Consider the following 21,254-nt stretch of genomic DNA (forward strand, 5'->3'; position numbering starts at 1 on the left):
TATATACACGTTATCAAGCTACCTATTCCAATTTTCAACTTATTTGCCTGTTGTTTGAACCACTATTCTTTTTCCTCTTACTTTTTCACTTCTTTTTTCTGCATTTGCTCTACTATTACTGATGATAATCACATACAATTATGAGCCTATGAAATGGTGATTAAAGATAGTGAAGTGAAGGTACTTCTATAACATCATTGCATAAGGCCATCAGCATTGGGGTTTTTTTGTAGTGCAGATGAATGGTTGGAAGAAATGTGAACCACTGGTCAGACATTTCATAGATAAAGTTGCTCATATTTGCTAAAAGCTGGAAAGTTGATGGTTAAAATCCAAGCAATTGACATGCTGGTGTCCTGTAATATTATCAGGGAGATACTGTATTTGAGCCTGTGAATCTAGAAAAAGTGGATAAGGTCCTCTGTGATCCTGCCTCCTGTTGGAAAGGTCCTTGCTCTAGATCAGGGATGTCAAACTCACATCAAGATGTCATGTGATGTATCGGGACTTTTTTCCCCTTTGCTAAACTGGGCATGGGCGTGGCCAGCGCATGATGCATCCAGCCTGTGGGCTGGGAGTTTGACAGCCCTACTCTATATTCAATTGTAGTAACCATCAGTGCACCACTGAAAGTGCTGAAGCATCAGGTTAGGGACAAATCACCATGGAGAAAATATTTTTGGTCACCAAGAGTCAAGAACAATTTTATGGCACGTAATCAATCAGTCAATCATCAAGACTTAAAAACCAAGAGCCTTGGTACTACAGGGGTTTAAGGCACCCTGTTATTAAGCTTATTAAGACCAGCTGCCTGCAATTACTGCAGGGTTCGAATCTCGCCAAGGCTCAAGGTTGACTCAGCCTTCCATCCTTTCTAAGGTAGGTGAAATGAGGACCCAGTTTGTGGGGGCAATAAGCTGACTTTGTATAAATATACAAAAGGATGAAGGCTATTGCTGAGCACATTGTAAGCCGCCCTGAGTCTCCGGAGAAGGGCGGCATATAAATCAAATTAAAAAAAAAAAAAAAAATGGTGGAATTGTAGTATCTGATAATTACTATACAGTATAACATTAAACTGTATATAAGATAAGCACTCTGATTATTTGCATATTACATTTTTATGCTAGTTTTGCCAGACTAAGTTGAACATTTAATACTGTTGTCTACATAAATTAAAAGAATTCCATTCAAAGGAATAAATGTCATAAACACAGACAATGTTCAGAGGCCATGGGAGAAAAAACCCTAATCTTCTAAAATACTCTCTTGTTCAACTAGGAAAAACATTTTAAGGGTAAAAACCTCAATATTTCAACATTATAATACATCAATTAGAATTTATCAGTAGTTCTGACTATATTTATTTGAGAACAATCAGAAGCATTTTTGTGTAACCGAGGAAAATGAAAAGGTAGCACTATCAGTAGGTACTGCTATTGTAAATTGTGTAAAGTTTCATGCTTATCTTGTGTATATTTTAGCTTCATGTAGAAACATCAGGGTTGCACTTCTTATTTCTTAGTCTTCTATCCCATTGTTTACATTCTCTATTTCTCATGAAAAGAAAAGGAGAGAGAGAGAGAGAGAGAATAAACTGGATTAAATCAGCTTTAATATATTAAAGGTTAAACTGCCACAAATTTGTTTTCCATTTTTAAACCTAAAATTGACTTATCTTTTAGTTAATTATACTTAGATGAAAAGAGTGACTTATGACTGTTTTTCACAGTGAAGAACTTTGCAGCATCCCCATAATCATGTGATCAAAATTCAGATGCTTGGCAACTGGTTCATATTTATGACCTTTGTTGTGTCCCAAGGTCATGTGATCGTCTTTTGTGACCTTCTGACAAGCAAAGTCAATGGAGAAACCAGATTCACTTAACAACCAGGTTACTAACTTATCAACTGCAGTAATTCACTTAACAGCTGTGACAAGAAAGGTCGCAAAATGGGGCAAAACTCACTTAACAAATGTCTCACTTAACAATAGAAATTTTGGGCTCCATTGTGGTCGTAAGTCGAGGATTGCCTGTATTCACTTGTTTATCATAGACATTAAGCAAATCAGACTGCAGTTTCCATTTTTGAATTGTGAATTTATGTTTTCTCTTCTATAATTGTTCAATACTTTTATTAGTTCTCAGAGTTTTTATTCAAATAAATACTGGAATTTCCTGCATTTAATATAATGTGCTAGTTCATTCAACATCTAGCCCTGGAGAGTTGGATTGTTTAAGATAGCATTGTATGTTCTTATTACACGTTGATCAATCCTGAGGTTTATTTCCATACAACTGTATTAGGATGGGGTCTATCCTCTTCTATGAGGAATAAAAGACACAAAATTCCTACTCTTTATACAATCACCACCTTTCCTCCACAACAAACCATCTTATTTATTCATTTATTTCTGCAAATCCCTCGTTATGTTTTTTATATATCATCAACCTCATTTTACTTTGAGGTTTAGCTTTTCACATTTTATCCCGATAGTCTTAAACTATGAGTTTGATTTGCTGTTTAGTTATCAATCCTTGCTTCCTTGTTTCCTTTTTGCTTCTTTGAAATTGAATTACTACATTAGGTCATTTAAAACTTTTTCCTTTTTTCCATCTCATGGGTATCATTTTTGGCTCTATTTTCAATATCTCTCTTTTTGGTATCTCCCATTTTCTTTTGATTGGATTATTATACTCTCCATGATTTCAGGCTACAATACATTGCCAACCTAACCAGTTCTAACATATCTATTTATGAAAATTCTGTGTTGCTTTCTCCATATCTAAATAATGTTTATATCTCAATGCATATAAAGTTAATGAGCAAGTCTGACTTGATTTTTAAAAATATTACATAACCTATAAAACATAACAACTGATTGTTCAACATTTGTTCAGGATATTTTTTTGTTGGTTTGGTGGTTTCTCTGTTGCTTCATCATATTGACAAGTTTGCCTGGTGGCAAAAGGACTAAGCAAATTTTTATTTCTGTACATCCTTCAAGAATTTCTGTGAAAACCATTTTCCTAAACTTCTGCCTAAACAAAATGTTTTCTACCAAGTATACCCTTCTGTGTGAATCATTATATACAAGTCCTTAATAGTGATGGTAATGCTAGAAGAATTGCACTTCAGCCTTAACTTTTCCATGTTCTCTCCAATATACCGTAAGGATCTTAATCAAATCTGCAAAGACTCCTGTTTAAAATATGGATCGTTTTCTATTCTCTTTCTTAGATCCATATTTCAAGTACATCTCATATTTACATAAAAATTGGACTTGTTTAGTGTTAAGCACTTTATAGTTTCCAAAATGAGTTTCTATAATAATGCTTTTTTTAAAAGAGGAGCTTATTTTGCTTGGTAATATTATAGCTTGTTCACATATTATAGGACCAAAATAAGCTCTCAGTTTATTGACCTTTCCTGAAAAACAGATGTCTGCATCTATGTCCTACATTCTTTTACTTGTTGCAAAGGTAATTTTTAAACCACTTTCAAATAACACTTTGCCTGACTCTAGCAATTATTTGTAAAGCTAATCTATTGTTTCATGAAATTCCCCTGAACATTCATAAGCAAATACTGCTAATCTATTTAAGATTGTTTGGATCTGTCCTTGAAATTCTGTCTTTCATTGGTAACCTACTTAATTATTAATTGTAGCCTTCATATTTTTAGAAAAAATGGGTTTTGTTGTACATATATATGAGTTAACTAATTTGAATAATATAAGAATTATAAGAATTTATAAGAATTGTGTATCAATATCATTGCAACTACTTGTAAGGCAATCACCTCAACATTAGAACCTTTCAAATTTTCTTCTATATTTTACATTATTCACAGTGGCTCTTCTGTAAATGACAGAATGAAAATCACTTAATTATCCTACAATTATCCTAGCCACTCTGCTAATAAACAAGCAACAAGGTTATCAATGATTCAGTGGGAATCCATTTCATGTACTATAATATTATTCCACACTTTCAAATAATTCAGTGATTTCTTGTTAGATGGTTTGTGTGAAGGAATGTTTTTGGGAGCGACATTCTGTGTTGCAGTAGCCACATCTGTAGTTAACAATGCACTATATAAAACATTATTAGCCACAAAAGATTCTGCCATAACAGGGCAATTGTGTGCAATTTTACTCAATATAAATTTTTCTTACTTTGGTGAACTCTGTTTAGAACTGCAGTTTAAAACTGTTAGTCTTTTGGGTGTTTATGAACTTTACTTTATACTACAAAACAGAAAAGGAGGCAAACAAGAAAAAAGTGTAGAAGCATTAATTGTGGCATGTTGGAACTCTCCTCTCATTTTTGCATGATTAGTTGCCTTTACCATAGGTTTCATTTCCTAATTATACCTCATTTTATAAAACTTGAACTTCCCAGAAGAAGAAAAATATTTTGGATTCTGATGTGCATGACATTAACATGATTAAGCACAAATGATAGAAATCAATACGTTAAAGAATAGATGTAGTCTTTACTGTAAACAAATATCACCCAATAGAGGCAACTAATGGCACTCCACATATCTCCCTGGAATTCCCATTGAGTTTGATGGATTGGACATTTGTCTGGAATGGTGCAGGGTCTCCTACTCAAACAGGGGTTGAAATAGAAAACTTTCAAGGTTCCTCAACTCTAATATTCTGTTTTATGTTCTAGATTTTATTGATTAAATTGTGTATATTTTTAACTGGGAACATTTCTTGGTGCATGTGACCTCTCCCAGGTCAAAATATTTTATTTATTCAATTTCTATAGCTGCATATCTCACTCAATGACTCTGGGCAGCTTACAATTCAAAATTGTATTTGTCCTTGTAGTCTAATTTTTTGTACTTTGATTGACAGTGTCTACCCAAGCTCAGTCAGAAATCTTTTTTATCTTTAAAACAAACATGACAACAGGAGCTAAGCCAGATTCCTTCTGCACCCAGTGATTTGTTATATAATTAAATCATGGCACATCTCTCTTCTGTGAATATTTCTAGGGCTACCCTGAAAGGAATGAATAAAAAAGATTGCCAGTAAATCCCCAAATCACTAAATTCAGTCTCCCACTATGTAATTTATGTGCTAAGCAATCATCTGCTGTGCTGGGTTTTAATTTAGTGTTGGAGACTCCAGCTGTTTTGCTTTGTAGTTAAATTCACAGTGGCTCAGTATAATTCTATTTGTTTGTTCATTTATTAAATATCTTTTGTACTGCTTTAATATCAAGTGACTTGTAATAACTTAATACACAATAAAACAATCATACAATAATCATACAATATTAATTATGTAGTATTACTATGCATAATTTAATACAATTTAATGTATAAAATACATTTAATACATAATGACATTTAATACATACTAACATAATAAAATAATTGTGATAAAACCAGAGAAATATAAATCATACGAACTTATTGCAAAATTCATTGTACAGTATACCCTATTAACTTTACCCACTCACACCTCACTTCCCAAACACTCTTTGAAAGAATCAGGTCTTCAGTACCTAATTCCAGGGCATGGATCTTAAGTCTAGGGAGCTGGCATTCCACAGGGAAGAAGCTGCTATAGAGGACATTCACCTCTTTGTATTTTACGAGGTGTGGAGACACTAAACAAACAGTCACTACAGGCACAACTTGCTGGTCTAGTTCTCTTTGAATTAGGCAATATCAGATATAGCCAGATGCCAAACCATATAGGACTTTAAAGGTACATTAGTATCAGCACTTTGAATTCACCTGGAACAAACCTGCATGCTGCTCTTACAGAATTGGTGCTATATGAAAATAGTGAGTTGCCTCCATTTAGATTGGACATTTGTCATCAATTACAGTTTCCAAATGTCTTCAAGTACAGCCCTATTTAGGGCATATTATAGTAGTCCACCTGTGAAGTGATGGTGGTGTTATGTTGAGCCACTTAGCCAATAAATGTGAACCTGGAGAGGATATCATTTCTGACAAACTGAAATGGATGGATCTGCATTACTGATGAAGCCATTCTAACTTTATCCTTAGCCAGTTCTATCTATACAGCACAGGCAGTTCAAGAAATTCAGATGGAAAAATGGGAGTTTTATACATATATATGTGCTGTACAGAGGTTCTAAGTTTAGAGTGTAAAGTTTCATTCCATTTTATTGCCACTGCTTTTAGGAATGAGTAGCAGTGATATCAGAGAGACAGAGGCATTTTTCTCTTTTGATTTGGACTCTTTTTTTTTTAAAAAAAGTGAAGTAAGTGTATTAAGACTACTGAAAACTTAACATTTACATTCCGTCATACACTCTTCTTTCAAAAAAACAAACAAACAAAAAAAAAACACCAAATCATTCCCCATCCCTGCCAATAGTTTCCACTTTAAAAGTTTGTAAGTAGCAATCTATATGCTGTAAATGTGCATTGAGTCCCATGTATTTATGGCACATCAGAAAACATCTCTTCTAATGTGCATTCAGTAGCTACGTAGATGAAGACACGGAGACCTGAATCCAGAGAGGGACAGGCAGGGCAATCCAAATCTATTCAAGCACATTTCATACCAATTGTCCCTCCCCCAAAACCATTTTCTAACAGGATATGGTGATTGTCTCTACCTCTATAGTTACAGGCTTCTTAGCATTTTCAAAACAAGATATGGAACCCAAAAATCAGGTAGAACCCTAAACAATACTTGGAGAAAAGTGCAGTCTTAGGTAGGAAGTTTGGGGATAAAGGTTTGCCCCCCCCCCTCCGCTCCTTTCCCTTTTTTAGTATTTTCTCCCTCAGCGCCCTGGAAAGGCAAAGGTGAGGACGGCAGCTTCACCAGTTGCTTTTGAGCATGCGCGCACCCCTCGGGCAGGCTACCTAGTGGAGAGTAAAGAATGTGACCCTTGGGGCTGGGCAAGTCTTAGTCTTAATCCCCGCACAGAGCGCGGGGAGGACAGAGTCGCCATTGCGAGAGGGCGAGCCGGCCAAGAGCTCGGCGCTCTTAGCAGCGAGGAGGCAAACCTGCCACCTGCAGTTGGTCCGTTTTTCCCCCTGAGGAGGTCAGCATGGCAGAGGCGCGAGGGTCGCTCGAACGGCCAGCTCCGGCCGAAAAGAACGAAGAAGCGTTGGAGAAAGGCGTGGGCGAAAACGGAGCGCCGGTGGACTCAGGCGAAGACGAGGAGGCGAAGGAGCGCCCCGCCTGCACCGCCGAGGAGGGCGACCCTCTGAAAGAAGCATCTGAAGAAACAGCCCGGGAGGAAGAAGGCGGGAGCCACGGGATGAATTCTCCGAGCCAGAGCAGCGGAGAGACGACCCCAAAGACCGAGGACGAGGATCAGGCGAGTTTAGCGGGGCCACCTGCAGAGCAAGTTGGACCAGCAGGCAGTCCGAGCGCAGAAGGAACAACTAGCGCGGAAAGCCCCGAGGAAGAATCTGAGGGCAACACCTGGGCTGAGGCTCCTGTCCCCGAGGAGCCTCCGCAGCAGGAGGGAGAGTCGGCCGGGGGCCGAAGGGCAAGCCCGACCGAGGCAGAAGACGCCTCCGAAGGAGAGGAGCCCGCGGAGGAAAGGAGCACAGCTGAGCAAATCCCAGGATTGGAAGAGTGCGCTGAGGATGAGAGAGAAGAAGACACGGCCGAAAAAAGCTCCGAAAAAGAATCTCCTGAAGTTGCTCAAGAAGAAGAAGAAGAAGGACAAGAGGAGGACGAGGCGGCGACTACTATCCCGCTGGAGGAGCAGTGGCGGACCGGAGAGGAGACTCTGCGGGGAGACAGCCCTCCTAGCGAGAGCCCCGTTGAAGAAACTCTGGCGGCAGAGGAGGATCTCGCGGTGGAAGAGGCAGAAGTAAACCAGAAAAGCCCACCAGCGCCAGATGCCAGTACAGAGGAAGCTGGTGCCCAGGATAATCCTGAGGCGAGTGCAGAGGAAGAGGGGGAGGAGGAGGAGGAGGAGGAGCAGCAGCAGCAGCAGGAGGAGCAGCCCGCCGATTCTGGAGCGGTGGGATCTCTGGGAGAGGCCGATGAACTCAGCAGCCAGATACAGCAGGATGAGCCTGTTGGCAGATCCGCGGAAGAAGGGGCGGAAGAAGTAGATGCTCTGGGGCTGAATGGCCTTCAAGGGAGAGAAGAAGAAGCGACTGTAGAAGGGAAGCAGACCGTCCCCCACGATGCGCCTGAGCAAGAGAAACAGGAACATGACATTTCTCTCTTTGTAAAAGTAAGGATACTACATAAGCATCGGTGTCGTTAGCCATCGCAGAATATTGCTCATGGAACGGCAGCTTTTGGTATCAGCAATAATAAAAATGGTGATATTGTAGGTTGCTGCTTTTTAATGAAACTACTTGAATAAGGTACAACTTTGGGCCAGTTAGGTAACTCTAGACTTTGGAATCAGGGAGCTTCTCTTTAGTTAGCATTTTTTCCCCTTTAAACTGCGCTGTCTATAACTTATTCGTTTGAGTAGGATCCTGTGTACCTGCAGGGAAGTTACATATTGATGGCGTCAGTGCTTTAGAGATCACACCCAAAGTTTTGATAACAAAGTCGTGCTTGAGGATCTAATTTAGAATCTCCACAGCATAATCAATTTATCATTTAGTGAATTCAATATAAAGGTTTGAAATAGGCGAGAAACTAAGTATTGTGTATTTATTTGGATTCTGCTGAACTTGCCAGTAAGATTGTGAGAGTTTTCATTGTTGGTTTTGAACTTGGGGGTGGAGAGTATAGCAAACTTGGGACCAAATTCTACTGCTGAGCTTCAGAGAAAGCTATGATTGATAACAATTTTTAGTTAATTGTTGATAATTTTGTTTTTCTAGAGTGTCAATAATTATCATTTTGAATATAAAAGAGTACATTTAGAAATAAGCTGAGTGGAAAGCATCCTCAGAAGTGTACATCAAAATGTTCACTAGAAATAGTAGAAAAAAAAGTAGTGAAAAAAATTCTAACAGGCATGTTTATCCTCTGGGAGACATGGTGTAAACATGGGGTGTTTATCTTTGTATCATATCTTTAAATCTGGTATCTTCAAGATGTATTCAAAGTAAAATTCCAATATCGCCAGCCAGCAGTAGGTATGGAGATCATCAAATTTAGAAGAGTGCAGTGTAAATCTATCCTTTTTCTTCAACTTGATAGTTTGGGACATAAGTTCATGGTAATATGAAAAACTTACTTATTCTTGCATGGAGTATGTAGTCGATTAAATAGCAGAAAAGTCATGAAAAAAAGAAGAGGGCAAAAGAGGAGGGAGATGGCAGAGAATGAGATGGCTGGGTGGAGTCACTGAAGCAGTCAATGTGGGCTTAAATGGGGGGGGGATGGTAGAGGACAGGAAGGCCTGGAGGAAAGTTTTCCATGAGGTCCTGATGATTGGACATGACTTTGCAACTAACAAGATAAATGGAAAATATGAGAAGCTTTAACCCAAATATTGGCAGATTTATATTGTTGAGGTTATAGTTTACAAATGTGTACATGATTCAAATGGGTGGAAAATCATGCATTTCATGAGTTTAATGTGAATATTATTAGGATTTTTTTAATCTAGAGAAATTATGAGAATATTATTTAAACGCAATCCATACTATTGTACTAAGATATAAGAAATAACAGTGACAAAATTTTTCAATGATTTCCATATTCAACTTTTATTTTAATATAGCTACTGTACAGGTAGTCGTCAACCTATGACCACAATTGAGCCCAAAATTTATGTTATTAAGTGAGAATTTGTTAAGTGAGTTTTGTCCCATTTTATGACATTTCTTGCCACAGTTGTTAAGTGAATTATTGCAGTTGATAAGTTAGTAATCTGGTTGTTGTGAATCTGGTTTCCCCATTGACTTTGCTTGTCAGAAGGTTGCAAGAAGTGATCACATCCCATGTTGGGATGCTGCAGCAGTCCTAAATATGAGTCAGTTGCTAAGCATCTGAATTTTGATCACATGATCATGGGGATGCTGCAAAGGTTGTAACTGTGAAAAACAGCCATAAGTCACTTTTTTCAGTGCTGTTGTAACTTTGAATAGTCAATAAATGAACTGTTGTATGTCGAGGACTACCTGTATACTCTGGATAGGCAATCCTCCACTTACGACCACATTTGTGACTACAGTTTCTATCCTAAGTCAGTGGGGTCATAAAGCGAGTTTTCACATGACAGGACCCATATTTATGGCCATTTTTACCATAGTCATTAAGTGAATCATGAAGCTGTTAAGTGAATCATGCGGTTGTTAAGTGAATCCAGTTTCCTCAATTGACCTTCTTTGTTGGAAGCTGGCTGGAAAGGTCGCAATTGCGATGGTATGATTGGCACATGTTGCAACCATTGTATAAATGTGAGCTGGTTGCCTAAATGCCTGAACTGTGATCATGTGACTGTGGGGCTGGGGTGATGGTTGTAACTTCAAGGACAGATCATCACCTTCTCTTTAGCTTCAAACCACCATTAAGTGAACACCTGCTTTGAGGCACCTCTCATGGCACTTGTCTTGTGAAGCAGCATCCCCCTCATATGGATGCCCCTGACTTGATAGGCTCCCTCAAGGCCATAAAGTCCTGGATTTTGCCCTGGGCACTGGATCAGGTGCTAATGGAGCTTCGATGTGGGTGCAGGTTTAGGGGCCTTAAATGCTATTTCTTTTATGCTATTTTACAATGTTATGGATTATGGTTGTTGCTGTTACCTGTCTGCTGCCCAGAATGCCTTGTTGGACAAATTACTACATATGTTAAATAAATAAATACATGCAATAATTAAGAAAAAAATATTTGAACCAAGCAGGGCACCTGTCTGTTCTTCCACAAAATATTCTAATTTTTTTCAAGCTGCTGATAAAAGTGCTGCTGTTTTAAAAGTTTCATTAACTTTAATGAGTTGATTTCTTAAAACATTAGTGTCTTTCTCTTTGCTCATTGGAAACATGAAAACAAGTCAAGCAGTTTAACAATAGGCAGCTGTTGCACATGCATGCAGCCAGAAACATTTATTTCTGAAGCATTTTCTCAAAGGCAGCAAAGCCGTGAGAACGAATATTTCTATTAAGAGGCATGAATTGCCTTGCTTCAAGTAAAGAAATAATTAAAGGCTTGTAACTGGCACAGCAGGAGTAGGAAAATGCTACACTGTTAATAGCAACAGCACCTAGACTTATATACCACTTCACAGTGCTTTACAGCCCTTTCTAAGCTGTTTTACAGAGTCAGCATGCTATGTGCTAAGTATGTATAATAATACAAACTCAGTAAGTTAAGGATAGGGCCTTTGTCATTGTCTGCCTACCTGAAAGTAATGATAAGGTGGGCATTGCACACTGACCATAAAAGTGCTGGCTCTGGAATTTCCTTCAACAAAAAACTTTCCTGTTATTTTGCAATGGTAGAATCAATTTCCTACTGACAAAAATTAAGATCCAGATGTACTCTAACTTTAAAGTAAATCTTATACTTGGTGGCTTTTTGGTACATATATGGTTGTGATTTCCCAGAAAGGATATGGATTAGCAGTTTCCAAGGCATCCCATTAAACATATATTTTTAAGTTATGGTCTGGAGAACTTCAACCTGCCCCATCTGAGGTGGTTTGGGATTTCATGGCCAGCATGGCCATGACCAAGTTTATTGATGACCTGATTCACAAAGGGGTCACACACTGGATTTGGTTTTTGTGGCAAGGCAATAATAAAGTGATCTGGAGTTGGGGGATGTTGCCACCAGTTCCTTGTCATGGACAGACCACTCAAAGTTCTCTGTGGCTGCTTGTGGTGCAGGGAGGAAGGACCTATTCAACTGGTCCACTGATTTCAGAAGATGCTTAGGACTGCTCAGCTCAATTGAGGCCTTAGTTACTGTTTGGAATAAGAGAGTGTTGGTTGCTTGGATCCATCTGGACTCCCAATGTGAGTTATCCTATAGGTTCCAAGGTTTTTATACGAATTTCAGAACTTAAATAGAAGAAAAGATACCTACAGCACTGTTGAAAGAAAACAAAGAGATCTAACTGATCGCAGGTAAGGAAGGATCTTTCTTAAGAGTTTCTTTGGGGTGATAATATTGCAAAATATGCTTATTTTTCCGCTGATTGCATTTGTAGATAACCTGCCATCAGTTCTGTCTACAGTGACTTGAGCCCTCTTCAATAAAACTTTGGGAAGTCACTTTGAAGACTACTTTAGGCATTTATTGAATAAAATCACTCAGACCTGCTTAGAGCTATACTATGGTTGTGTAGGTCTTATGGAACATCTACATGAAGCTATTAGATAAGGTCATTTATCAGCAAGGGGTTAAATATCATTAGTATGCTGACGATAGCTGCCTCTGGCCACCCAAGTGAAACTATCAAAACACTTCTAGTGCCTGGAAGCTGTGCAGGCTGGATATAACTGAGCCAACGGACATCCTAAATCTAGATGTCAAACCCATCAATTTTATGTTTAATCTTTTGCAAATATTAAGCCTGTATTAGAAAATGCAAAAATTCCAACAGAAAATGTGGGACTTCATAATGCACTTAGGGAAAGCTGGAATTATAAATTCCTTTCATAACCTTCATGTGATTGTGGTATTTTAAGCTCTTTGGGCTGCTTCCTATAGCATTATTTATTTCATTGTTCATTAGTTAAAAGAGTATTTTCTCAATTTACATTAGGCATAACATACCTGGTCATTTATTTAATTATCTGTTGACATTTTTGAAAATTATACTTGTAAATTGTTCAATTGTTAAAAGTTATTTGTTAGATTATTCGTTAATTATTTGTTATTTGGAAATTGATGTTTTAAATACTTACAGATTTATTTAGAATTTATATTGAATTCACATATAAGTTAGAAATAAGTTCCATTGGAGAGAGCCTCTGAGAGCCTCTGAGTTCTAGTCCTTTGTGCCTTAGGCACAAATCCAGATGGGTGACCTTGGCCAGTCATTTTCTTGCTAAGCCCTAGGAAAGAGATAATGGCAAACCACTTCTGAAATGGTTTGCCAAAGAAACTGTAGGGACTTGTCCAGGCAGTCACCAGTATTCAGTAATGACTCAAAGGCACCCTCTCCCCCAAAAAAGTTTCATTGAAGTCAATAGAGTTTTGATATGATTTGATAGAAAGTACCTTTTCCCATTTATGGAAAATGTTACAACTATCATCTTGAGATTGGTTGGCTTATACAATACAGTATGCTTAACCATATGAGTTAAAATTCAACAGCTGGGTTCATGGAGGATGATCTTAGGAAATGCATCCTAGGGAATTTGTTTTAGCTTTGTTGTATCTGAAGACTTGATTCTTAATTACCAATTTGCTGTGTTAAAATAATCCAAGTTTTGTGACATTATTAAGTTGTGTTGTATTATATGCATTTTAAAAATCCATGTTTCTTCAGTGTACATCAAGGCATAAATACATAGTCCTCTCAAATATTTCCTCGCAGACCACTGAAAATATTTAATTGCAAGATTTAGATGGAAAATGATGGATTTTATACAAGTTTGGTTTATGTGGTTTGAAAGTACTTCACTGACTTCTAAAAATTAAAATGCTTCTGGTTTTGAGCTAGTCCATAGTTTTATAGTAAGAATTATCGAATTTTCAGATGGTGGGCATCAATTTGTTTTAAAAATGTGATAGACATAACCTGAACATTGACATCATGTAAGATTTTTGACATTTTTGGGTTTTTTTTAATAAAGTTATTTAATTATGAAGTTCTAGAATATCAAAGAGAGGTATTATAGATGCTATGGCAGCCACAGATGCTATGATGCTTATTACTGTTTTGTAAAAGTTGAAAGACTCCAAAGATTCCACTGCCTTGAAATTCTGTCCTCTTTGCCTTGACAGTATATCTGAGAAGCTCTCTGTCCCCAATGGGATTGTCTTGACCCACTCACTCCAGCAAAAGAGGCCTACTTTGGATCATAACTGCCAAAGAATTTCAGCTGGTGGGATCCAAGAGAAGTGCCTTTTTTGCTGTGGCCCTGCCCTTTGGAATATTCTCCCTCCAGAGATTTCTTCTGGAAGGACCTTAAGAACCTGGCTCTGTTGACTGGTCTGGGGCCCTCATAGGGGTGCTGTATGCTGGACTTGACTGAGGGAGTAATGAGAAGGTCCCCACTCCCATGTCACCTATTCTCTTGGTTTTTATCTTATTAGTAATAATAAAAATAATAATAATAAAGTAATAAAAATTATTACTTAATTTTTAACTTTTTATGTTATATTTTTATCATTCTATATGCTTCCCTGAATCACTACAACAGTGAGATGGGTGGCATATAAATTAAACAAACAAACAAACAAATAGGAACAAGTATTTGGGAGAAATTTGGTTCTTCTTTGTATCTACCCTGGAAAAAAATATTTCCCATAATTTAATCTTGTGACAGAGAAATAGTATCAAGATCACATGAAGTATTAATACTGCTATATACTGCCTTGGTAGGACCACACTTGGAATACTGTTCCAGCTCTGGTCACCATGTTACAAAAAGATGTTGAGATTCTAGAAAGAGTGCGAAGAAAAGGAACAAAGATTATTAGGGGTCTGGAGGCTAAACCATCTGATAAACAGTTGTAGGAACTGGGTATGTCTAGTTTAACGAAGAGAAGGACTAGAGGTGACATGAAAACAGTCTTCCAATATTTGAGGAGCTGCCACAGAGAAGAGGAGGTCAACCTATCAAAAGTTATTAAACTTATCAAAGAGAGATCCAGACTAGAATTAAGGAGTGAACAATTAATCAGTGGAACAGTTTGCCTTCAGAAGTTGTGAATGTTCCATCACTGGAGGTTTTAAGAAGATTGGAGAGTCTGAACAGTATAGAGTCTTTTGGTTGGGCAGGCGGTTGGACAAGAAGACCTTCAAGGTCCCTTCCAACTTCTTTATTCTGTATTTTGTAGTAGTTCTAGATTTTCTCTCGGATATATTATCAAACTACAGCAGTCTTCCTGAACTTGATACTGGACAAAATTGTTGGGTGTTACTTTTAAAGATTCCAAACTACATCTGGCAGGTATCATCTTAAGGATCACTCAGCATTTACAGTATGCAACAGACTTCTGCTGCCTCTCTTCTCTGAGGAGTAAAAGTAAAGATTTACTTTGTATGTTGGGGAAAAAATTATCTTCCCCCATCCCCAAATGTATGTAGAACTTTAAGAAGTTCCTAGCTCAATAGTAGGAAATGCCAACAAAGAAAATGTTCAGAATCACTGGAAATTATAACGAACTCTTATAACGAACACAAATGGGTTTATTTATTTGCAGCCAATAAATATTTGGAGCCATGTAACACTGGCATCTTGTTATCTGAAAGGATCACATAGCTTTTGTTCTGTACAGCCTAGTTATTTTAAACTCTGTTATAGAAATAACATATGAAGGTTATCTGATTTTTGTGTTGATAATAAAAACCCATGATGTAGTAAAGAACAGTATGGATTTTCATTTCTGCTATGTTTACACTTGTACTAATGAAAGGTGAAAATGTTTTCTGTCAAGAGATTACTAAATCATCACTTCTGCTGCTGATAAATGTGTTATACTTATGCCCTTGTACTGGGAACAAGAGTCCTGGGAAACAAATGCTTTTCCCATCAGATTTTAGGCTACCAGATCTGGGCTGTCAAGTCCAGATGACTGTTAGATGGCAGCAGAGAGATACGGAAAAATCTTTGTTGCCTTCTAGTGATTCTCCAGATTTTTTGCAGCAGAAATCTCTATATGAAACATCATATCTCATTGTATAAATACTTTTTTTAAAAAATCATGGGTAAAATACTCTGCTAGATTTCTAAAATGTAGTAGGCTTAATTATTTTTGTGCACATGGAAGTTTTTCTCTTCACCTTTTTCGATTGAGTAGCCATGGAACAACCTTCTCTAGTCTGATGCATTCTAAGTGTAGTATACGTTATACCTTAATCAGTTTTTCTCTATGATTACCTGTTATTGTGTACTTTATGCTTTATTTAGTATGTTTATACTGTCCTGTAATTCTGCTGCCAACTTAGAATTGTAACAAAACCCGTTCCTTTACATTTATTCTACAGTAAATGTTATTCTTCTGTGTGCTAAGTAATTTTTTTTATTGTACATATACATTTTCATGTAATTTGGTTGTCCATTTAGATTAGATGGCAGTTATAGTAGTATGTAATTTCTAAATTAAACATATTTTTATAATAATATGTAAGTGAATGAGTGAGAAATATTGTTGCTAATCACAAAGTCATCCAGTATTTCTGTCTGTTATTTTTGCTTAAGAGACAAACTGTAGGCTCTACAATATTGATGCAAGGAGTAATTAATCTGATCTATATGTTCGGGATGTGATCCTCCAGGGAAAATTAAAGCATGAAATTCAGTTGGGAATAATATAAATGAAGTAGATTGTTGTCAATTAAGACAGGAAGGGTTGATTGCCTAATATCTTTTAGCCAATGCATCTTTTTGATATATTAAAGAATTGTTGTGCAGCATTGAAAACATTTGTAGCTATCAAACTCTGAAGCGTATATTCCTACTTCTTTAGCTTACTTGTGTGGAATGTGTGTGTGTTGTATGTATGTATATATGTGTGTGTATGTGTGTGTTTATCTATAAATAAAGAATGGTTGGAAGAATGAAACTGAAACTTTTGTGATTTGGGGAGAGTCAGTTCTGACTCCCAATTTGAGGAAAAGGAAGCAAAGCTGGATCCACCAGTATCTATACACAACCGTTCCTTTGTAGGGTGCTGCAAGGGAGCTATTCTGGTACACTATCTGGGTGTATCTTTATTAGTCTCTTAGCTCAGAATCTGAAATAAAGATGTTATATCTCTCAGATCCACTGGTCCACAGTGTTTTTCCATATATTGTACTTAAAGCACTATTGATGACAGAAATTGAATGTGAGATTATACTGATATTTGCTTAAGGCAAATCTTTTTTTGCCTCAGAGAATTTAAACAGAATTTCTGTAGGATTTTCATTTGGCAGCACTTTTCAGTGTTATACTGCAAGATTTAGTCTTTGTACCTTAGAAGGCAGGCATTTAGTGTGGCTTTGATGATATCAGAAAAGCTATAAGTCATAGTGAGTTGAAGTTGGAAAAAAGTGCTAAGAACTACAGGTAGTTTTCTTCAAATATGTTTTTAAAAAAAGAATCAGCAAGCCAGCTACTTGAGAACCAGTTTGGTGAAGTGGTTCAAGGCACCAGGCTTGAAACTGGAAGGTGGTGAGTTCTAATCACACAAAAGTAGTTCAGTGACTGGGCCAGTCACTTTCTCTTAGCCCTAGGAAGCAGGCAATGGCAAACCATTTCGAAAATCTTGCCAAGAAAACTGCAGGGACTTGTCCTTACAGTTGTCAGGATTCATAAACTAATCATAAACACACACACAGACACATACATAAAATATTTGTGAACTTCATCTTTCATCATTATAATGCCAACTATGTTTTCTCTTTCTGTGGATATACTATGAGATTATGTCCCAAAGATATTAAAAAAGAAATGACAGATCTGAATGACAGACAGATCTTCTAAGACTGCCTTAGAAGATCTACAGGATAAAGACTTGAAACAAACTTTATCTGATGGAGAAAAGTTAGAAAATACAAATGATAAACCAAGATAATGATCTGGAGAGTGACTTCTTACTGGCTTGTTAAAGCCCCGAAGATGGGAAGTCATTTTTGGGGGGACATTGTAATCTAGATTCCTCTGAGCAAAAGATTGGATTAGATGCCTACATGACCCTTCCTATATCCAACCAGCAGAGGAGTGTAACCTTTTACTGATTTCCTGTAGTTGTTTTCAATTCCTTTCTCTATATTTAAATTTTGGTGAAAGACTATTTTTCATAATATATAACCAAGATAAGTAAAAACTTTAAAACTCCAGCTCACAAGCAAAGACTACCTGCTTTTCATGTTTAATATCACCATTTGGTTCTAGAGCAGAGGTTAGGATTATCAATTTTAGATTGTTTCCCCATTTTTGTCTCATTGCTGTTGTTTTCAACTCCCTACTTCTCATATTATTAAGGGTATTTATTCACAATTCATTACGGATTTTTATTTTAAATGATATTTACATTAAGGATAGTGGAAACCATATAAAGGATATGTAATTAAAGGACATGTAATTAAAATACCAGTTAATCTCCTTTTCCCAGCCCTATAATGTGTTCCAGAATACAATGCTCTTTTGTTAAAATAATTCCCTTTAAGAATTTAACAAGGCTATATTTTTTCCTTATTGATGTATGATCTTTAGTTGGTCTCCTAGCATGTTATTAAATACGGATTAGAAATAGCATTGGTCTGTTAGAACCATAATTCTTGTAATAGGATAAATAGTAAATACTGTAATATTAATTTCTTGCTTGTGCACTTCTGTCCTTGTTGTACCGAGTTTAAGACCAATACAAACAAAAATGGTCCTGTGGATTTTCTTGGGGAGATGGTGTCCAAGCCAGACAAGAGACAAGTCTTTTCAGAAAGAAAATTATTATATTTCAGCATAACAATCCCTCTATAATGAAAAGAGTTTGTTTTGTTTTTTCGTAGTCTTTATTTTGTTTTTCTTATTCCCAGGAATTATTCCTTCTCTATTTAGCTCTGATTCATTCACTATTCTGTAGTCTATCCACTTATTATGGCCCCATATTTCCAACACAATATCTTCTTCCGACTATAGCTATTTTAAGTATTCTAATGTATTTTTCCTTTTAACTCTCTCTGGAATCTTAACTCTTTAGCCCTTTAACTCACCCCCCAGTTCTTCCCACCCATTCTCTATCACAGTTACTTGTATGACCTCAGTTGACTGGGTACAGGTAGTCCTCAATTTATTACCACAATTGAGTCCAAGATTTCTGTTGTTAAGTGAGACATGTGTTAAGTGAGTTTTGTCCTGTTTTATGACCTTTCTTGCCTCAGTTGTTAAGTGAATCATTGCAGCTGATAAGTTTAGTAACCCAGTTTCTGGTGAATCTGGTTTTCTCATTGACTTTGCTTGCCAGAAGATCACAAAAAGTGATCACATGACTTTGGGACACAGCAACAGTCATAAGTTTGAACCAGTTGCCAAGCATCTGAATTTTGATCATCTGATCATGGGGATACTGCAAAGGTTGTAATGCATAATTCACTTTTTTTCAGTGCCGTTGTAACTTTGAATGGTCACTAAATGAATTGTTGTAAGTCGAGGACTACCTGTACTGCGTGGAGGCTGGTGACTATGAGGAGGACCTCCTCCTGTCCAATTCTTCATTTTGACAGCATTTGGCATCTGGAATGTCTGGCTTCTGGAATCCTCCTGCCTTTCATCAGCACCTTTATGTCAACTCGCAAAACATCCCTGGCCTGCTCTTGAGTTGCCATAGGCAAGGGAGATGGGAAAATGAACTCTGCAGCTGAACTCTGCAGCACGTCAGTCAAAACAAAAGCACATTCCAGCCATATCTCTGTCAAGGCCATCTCCGCAGTCACCCACAGTGGCTGGAGGGGAGTGATCTCTACAAACCATTAAATTGCTTCCTTGGAGAATGTGACTGATGACACATCTTGGGGGGGGGGGAAACAGGGTCAGAGCTGGAACGTAAATTACATGGGGTCAGAGTTGGCTTCACTTGGAATGTGCTGACATGAAGCTCCTAATAAATTTTATTTATTTATTTATTTTATTTATTTGTCAAGAACATATTAGATAATATAAGTATAAGCATGAATTGAATACATAAAATAGATACAAAGAGAGGAAACATTAGGACAGGGACGGTAAGCACGCTGGTGCTCTTATACATGCCCCTTACAGACCTCTTAGGAATGGGGTGTGGTCAACAGTAGACAATCTTAGGTTAAAAGTTTTAGGGTTTTGGGATGAAATCACAGAGTCAGGTAGTGCATTCCAGGCATTGACCACTCTGTTGCTGAAGTCATATTTTCTGCAATCGAGTTTGGAGTGGTTCAGTTTAGGTTTGTATCTATTGTGTGCTCATGTATTGTTATGGTTGAAGCTGAAGTAGTCATTGACAGGTAGGACATTATAGCAGATAATTTTATGAGCTACGGTTAGGTCATACTGAAGACGGTGTAGTTCTAAGTTTTCTAAGCCCAGAATTCCAAGTCTGGTGGCATAAGTTATTCTGTTGTTAGCAGAGGAGTGGAGGACTCGTCTCGTCAAATATCTCTGGACTCTCTCAATTGTATTAATGTCCGATATGCAGTGTGAGTTCTAGACAGATGAGCTGTATTTGAGAATTGGTCTAGCAAATGTTTTGTATGCTCTAGTTAGCAGTACAATATTACCAGAGAAGAAGCTACACAAGATTAGGTTAACAACTCTTAATGCCTTTTTGGCAATGTTGTTACAGTGGGCTTTGGCACTTAGATCATTAGAGATGAGTACTCCAAGGTCCTTGACAGAGTGAGGGTCGTCTACAAGGTCATGTCCATCCAGCTTGTATTTTATGTTCTCATTTTTTTTTTTTTGGCCAAAGTGTAAGACAGAGCATTTGTTGGTTGAGATTTGAAGTTGCCACTTGTTTAATCATTCTGACACATAGTCAAGGTCTTTTTGAAGGGTAGTAGTATTGTCGGTGGTGTTAAATAGTTTTACTTTATCAGCGAAGAGAATGCAGTTGCTTTTAATATGATCGCAAAGGTCATTTATGTAAAGTATAAAGAGTGTTGATCCTAAAATGCTGCCTTGGGGGACTCCGCTGTTGAGAGGTACAGGATTTGAAATGCCATAAGATTTCAGTTGCCCAGAGTCCCTTGGGAGTTGGGCGGCATAGAAATGTGATTAATTAAATTAAATTAAATTAAATTAGTTTTAGAAGTAGTTTGTCGTGTACCACTGAATCAAAGGTTTTACAGAAGTCTATGTAAATTGCATCTATTGCTTTGCCCTGATCGAGATTTGTAATCCATATGTTTTTGCAATGTAGGAGTTGAAGATTACAGGATAATTTTCTGATTTTACCTTTGAAAATGGTGCTTTTTACATTATAGTCCAGATATTACAAGGAAGACCATAACATCCCCCTCAAATTTATATATTTCATACTTATTTCATATATTTAAGAAGTGAACACTTCTTTTTGTAGTTTAGAATATATAACTAAAGAATAGCAGCTAGTTAATATGTTTCTTTATGTATAAATGTAAAACTCATAACTGACAGTTAATGTCTTCTCTTCCATGTTAGTGTCTCTGGACCTTGACATAAGCTTTTTTGCTAGCATCATACATTACTCCAAGCCA

General features: G+C 37.2%; 1 protein-coding gene and 1 long non-coding RNA gene across 3 annotated transcripts in view; one reads left to right on the forward strand and one right to left on the reverse strand.

Moving 5' to 3' along the window:
- The window catches only part of CLIC6 (CLIC family member 6), a 31,078-nt gene that overhangs the window by 4,684 nt on the left and 5,140 nt on the right, over nucleotides 1–21,254 (forward strand). The window contains exon 1 of one of the 2 annotated variants that reach the window (XM_034439551.2): nucleotides 6,876–8,207. The exons of the other annotated variant lie outside the window; for it this stretch is intronic. Coding sequence (XP_034295442.2) covers nucleotides 7,059–8,207 — 1,149 coding nt within the window. The 5' untranslated portion in view covers nucleotides 6,876–7,058. Of the gene's footprint in view, nucleotides 1–6,875; nucleotides 8,208–21,254 lie in introns of those variants that run through there. 2 annotated transcript variants of the gene reach the window in all.
- Nucleotides 1,349–6,958, reverse strand: LOC117678632 (uncharacterized). The gene is made up of 4 exons (XR_004595082.2): nucleotides 6,871–6,958; nucleotides 4,181–4,252; nucleotides 3,805–3,863; nucleotides 1,349–1,550 (listed from the first exon to the last, which is right to left on the reverse strand). It is a non-coding gene; the product is annotated as an uncharacterized LOC117678632 (long non-coding RNA).

Source organism: Pantherophis guttatus, chromosome 5 (genome assembly GCF_059756535.1).
Source record: "Pantherophis guttatus breed Tessera chromosome 5, ASM5975653v1, whole genome shotgun sequence".
Taxonomy (NCBI): Eukaryota; Metazoa; Chordata; class Lepidosauria; order Squamata; family Colubridae; genus Pantherophis; species Pantherophis guttatus.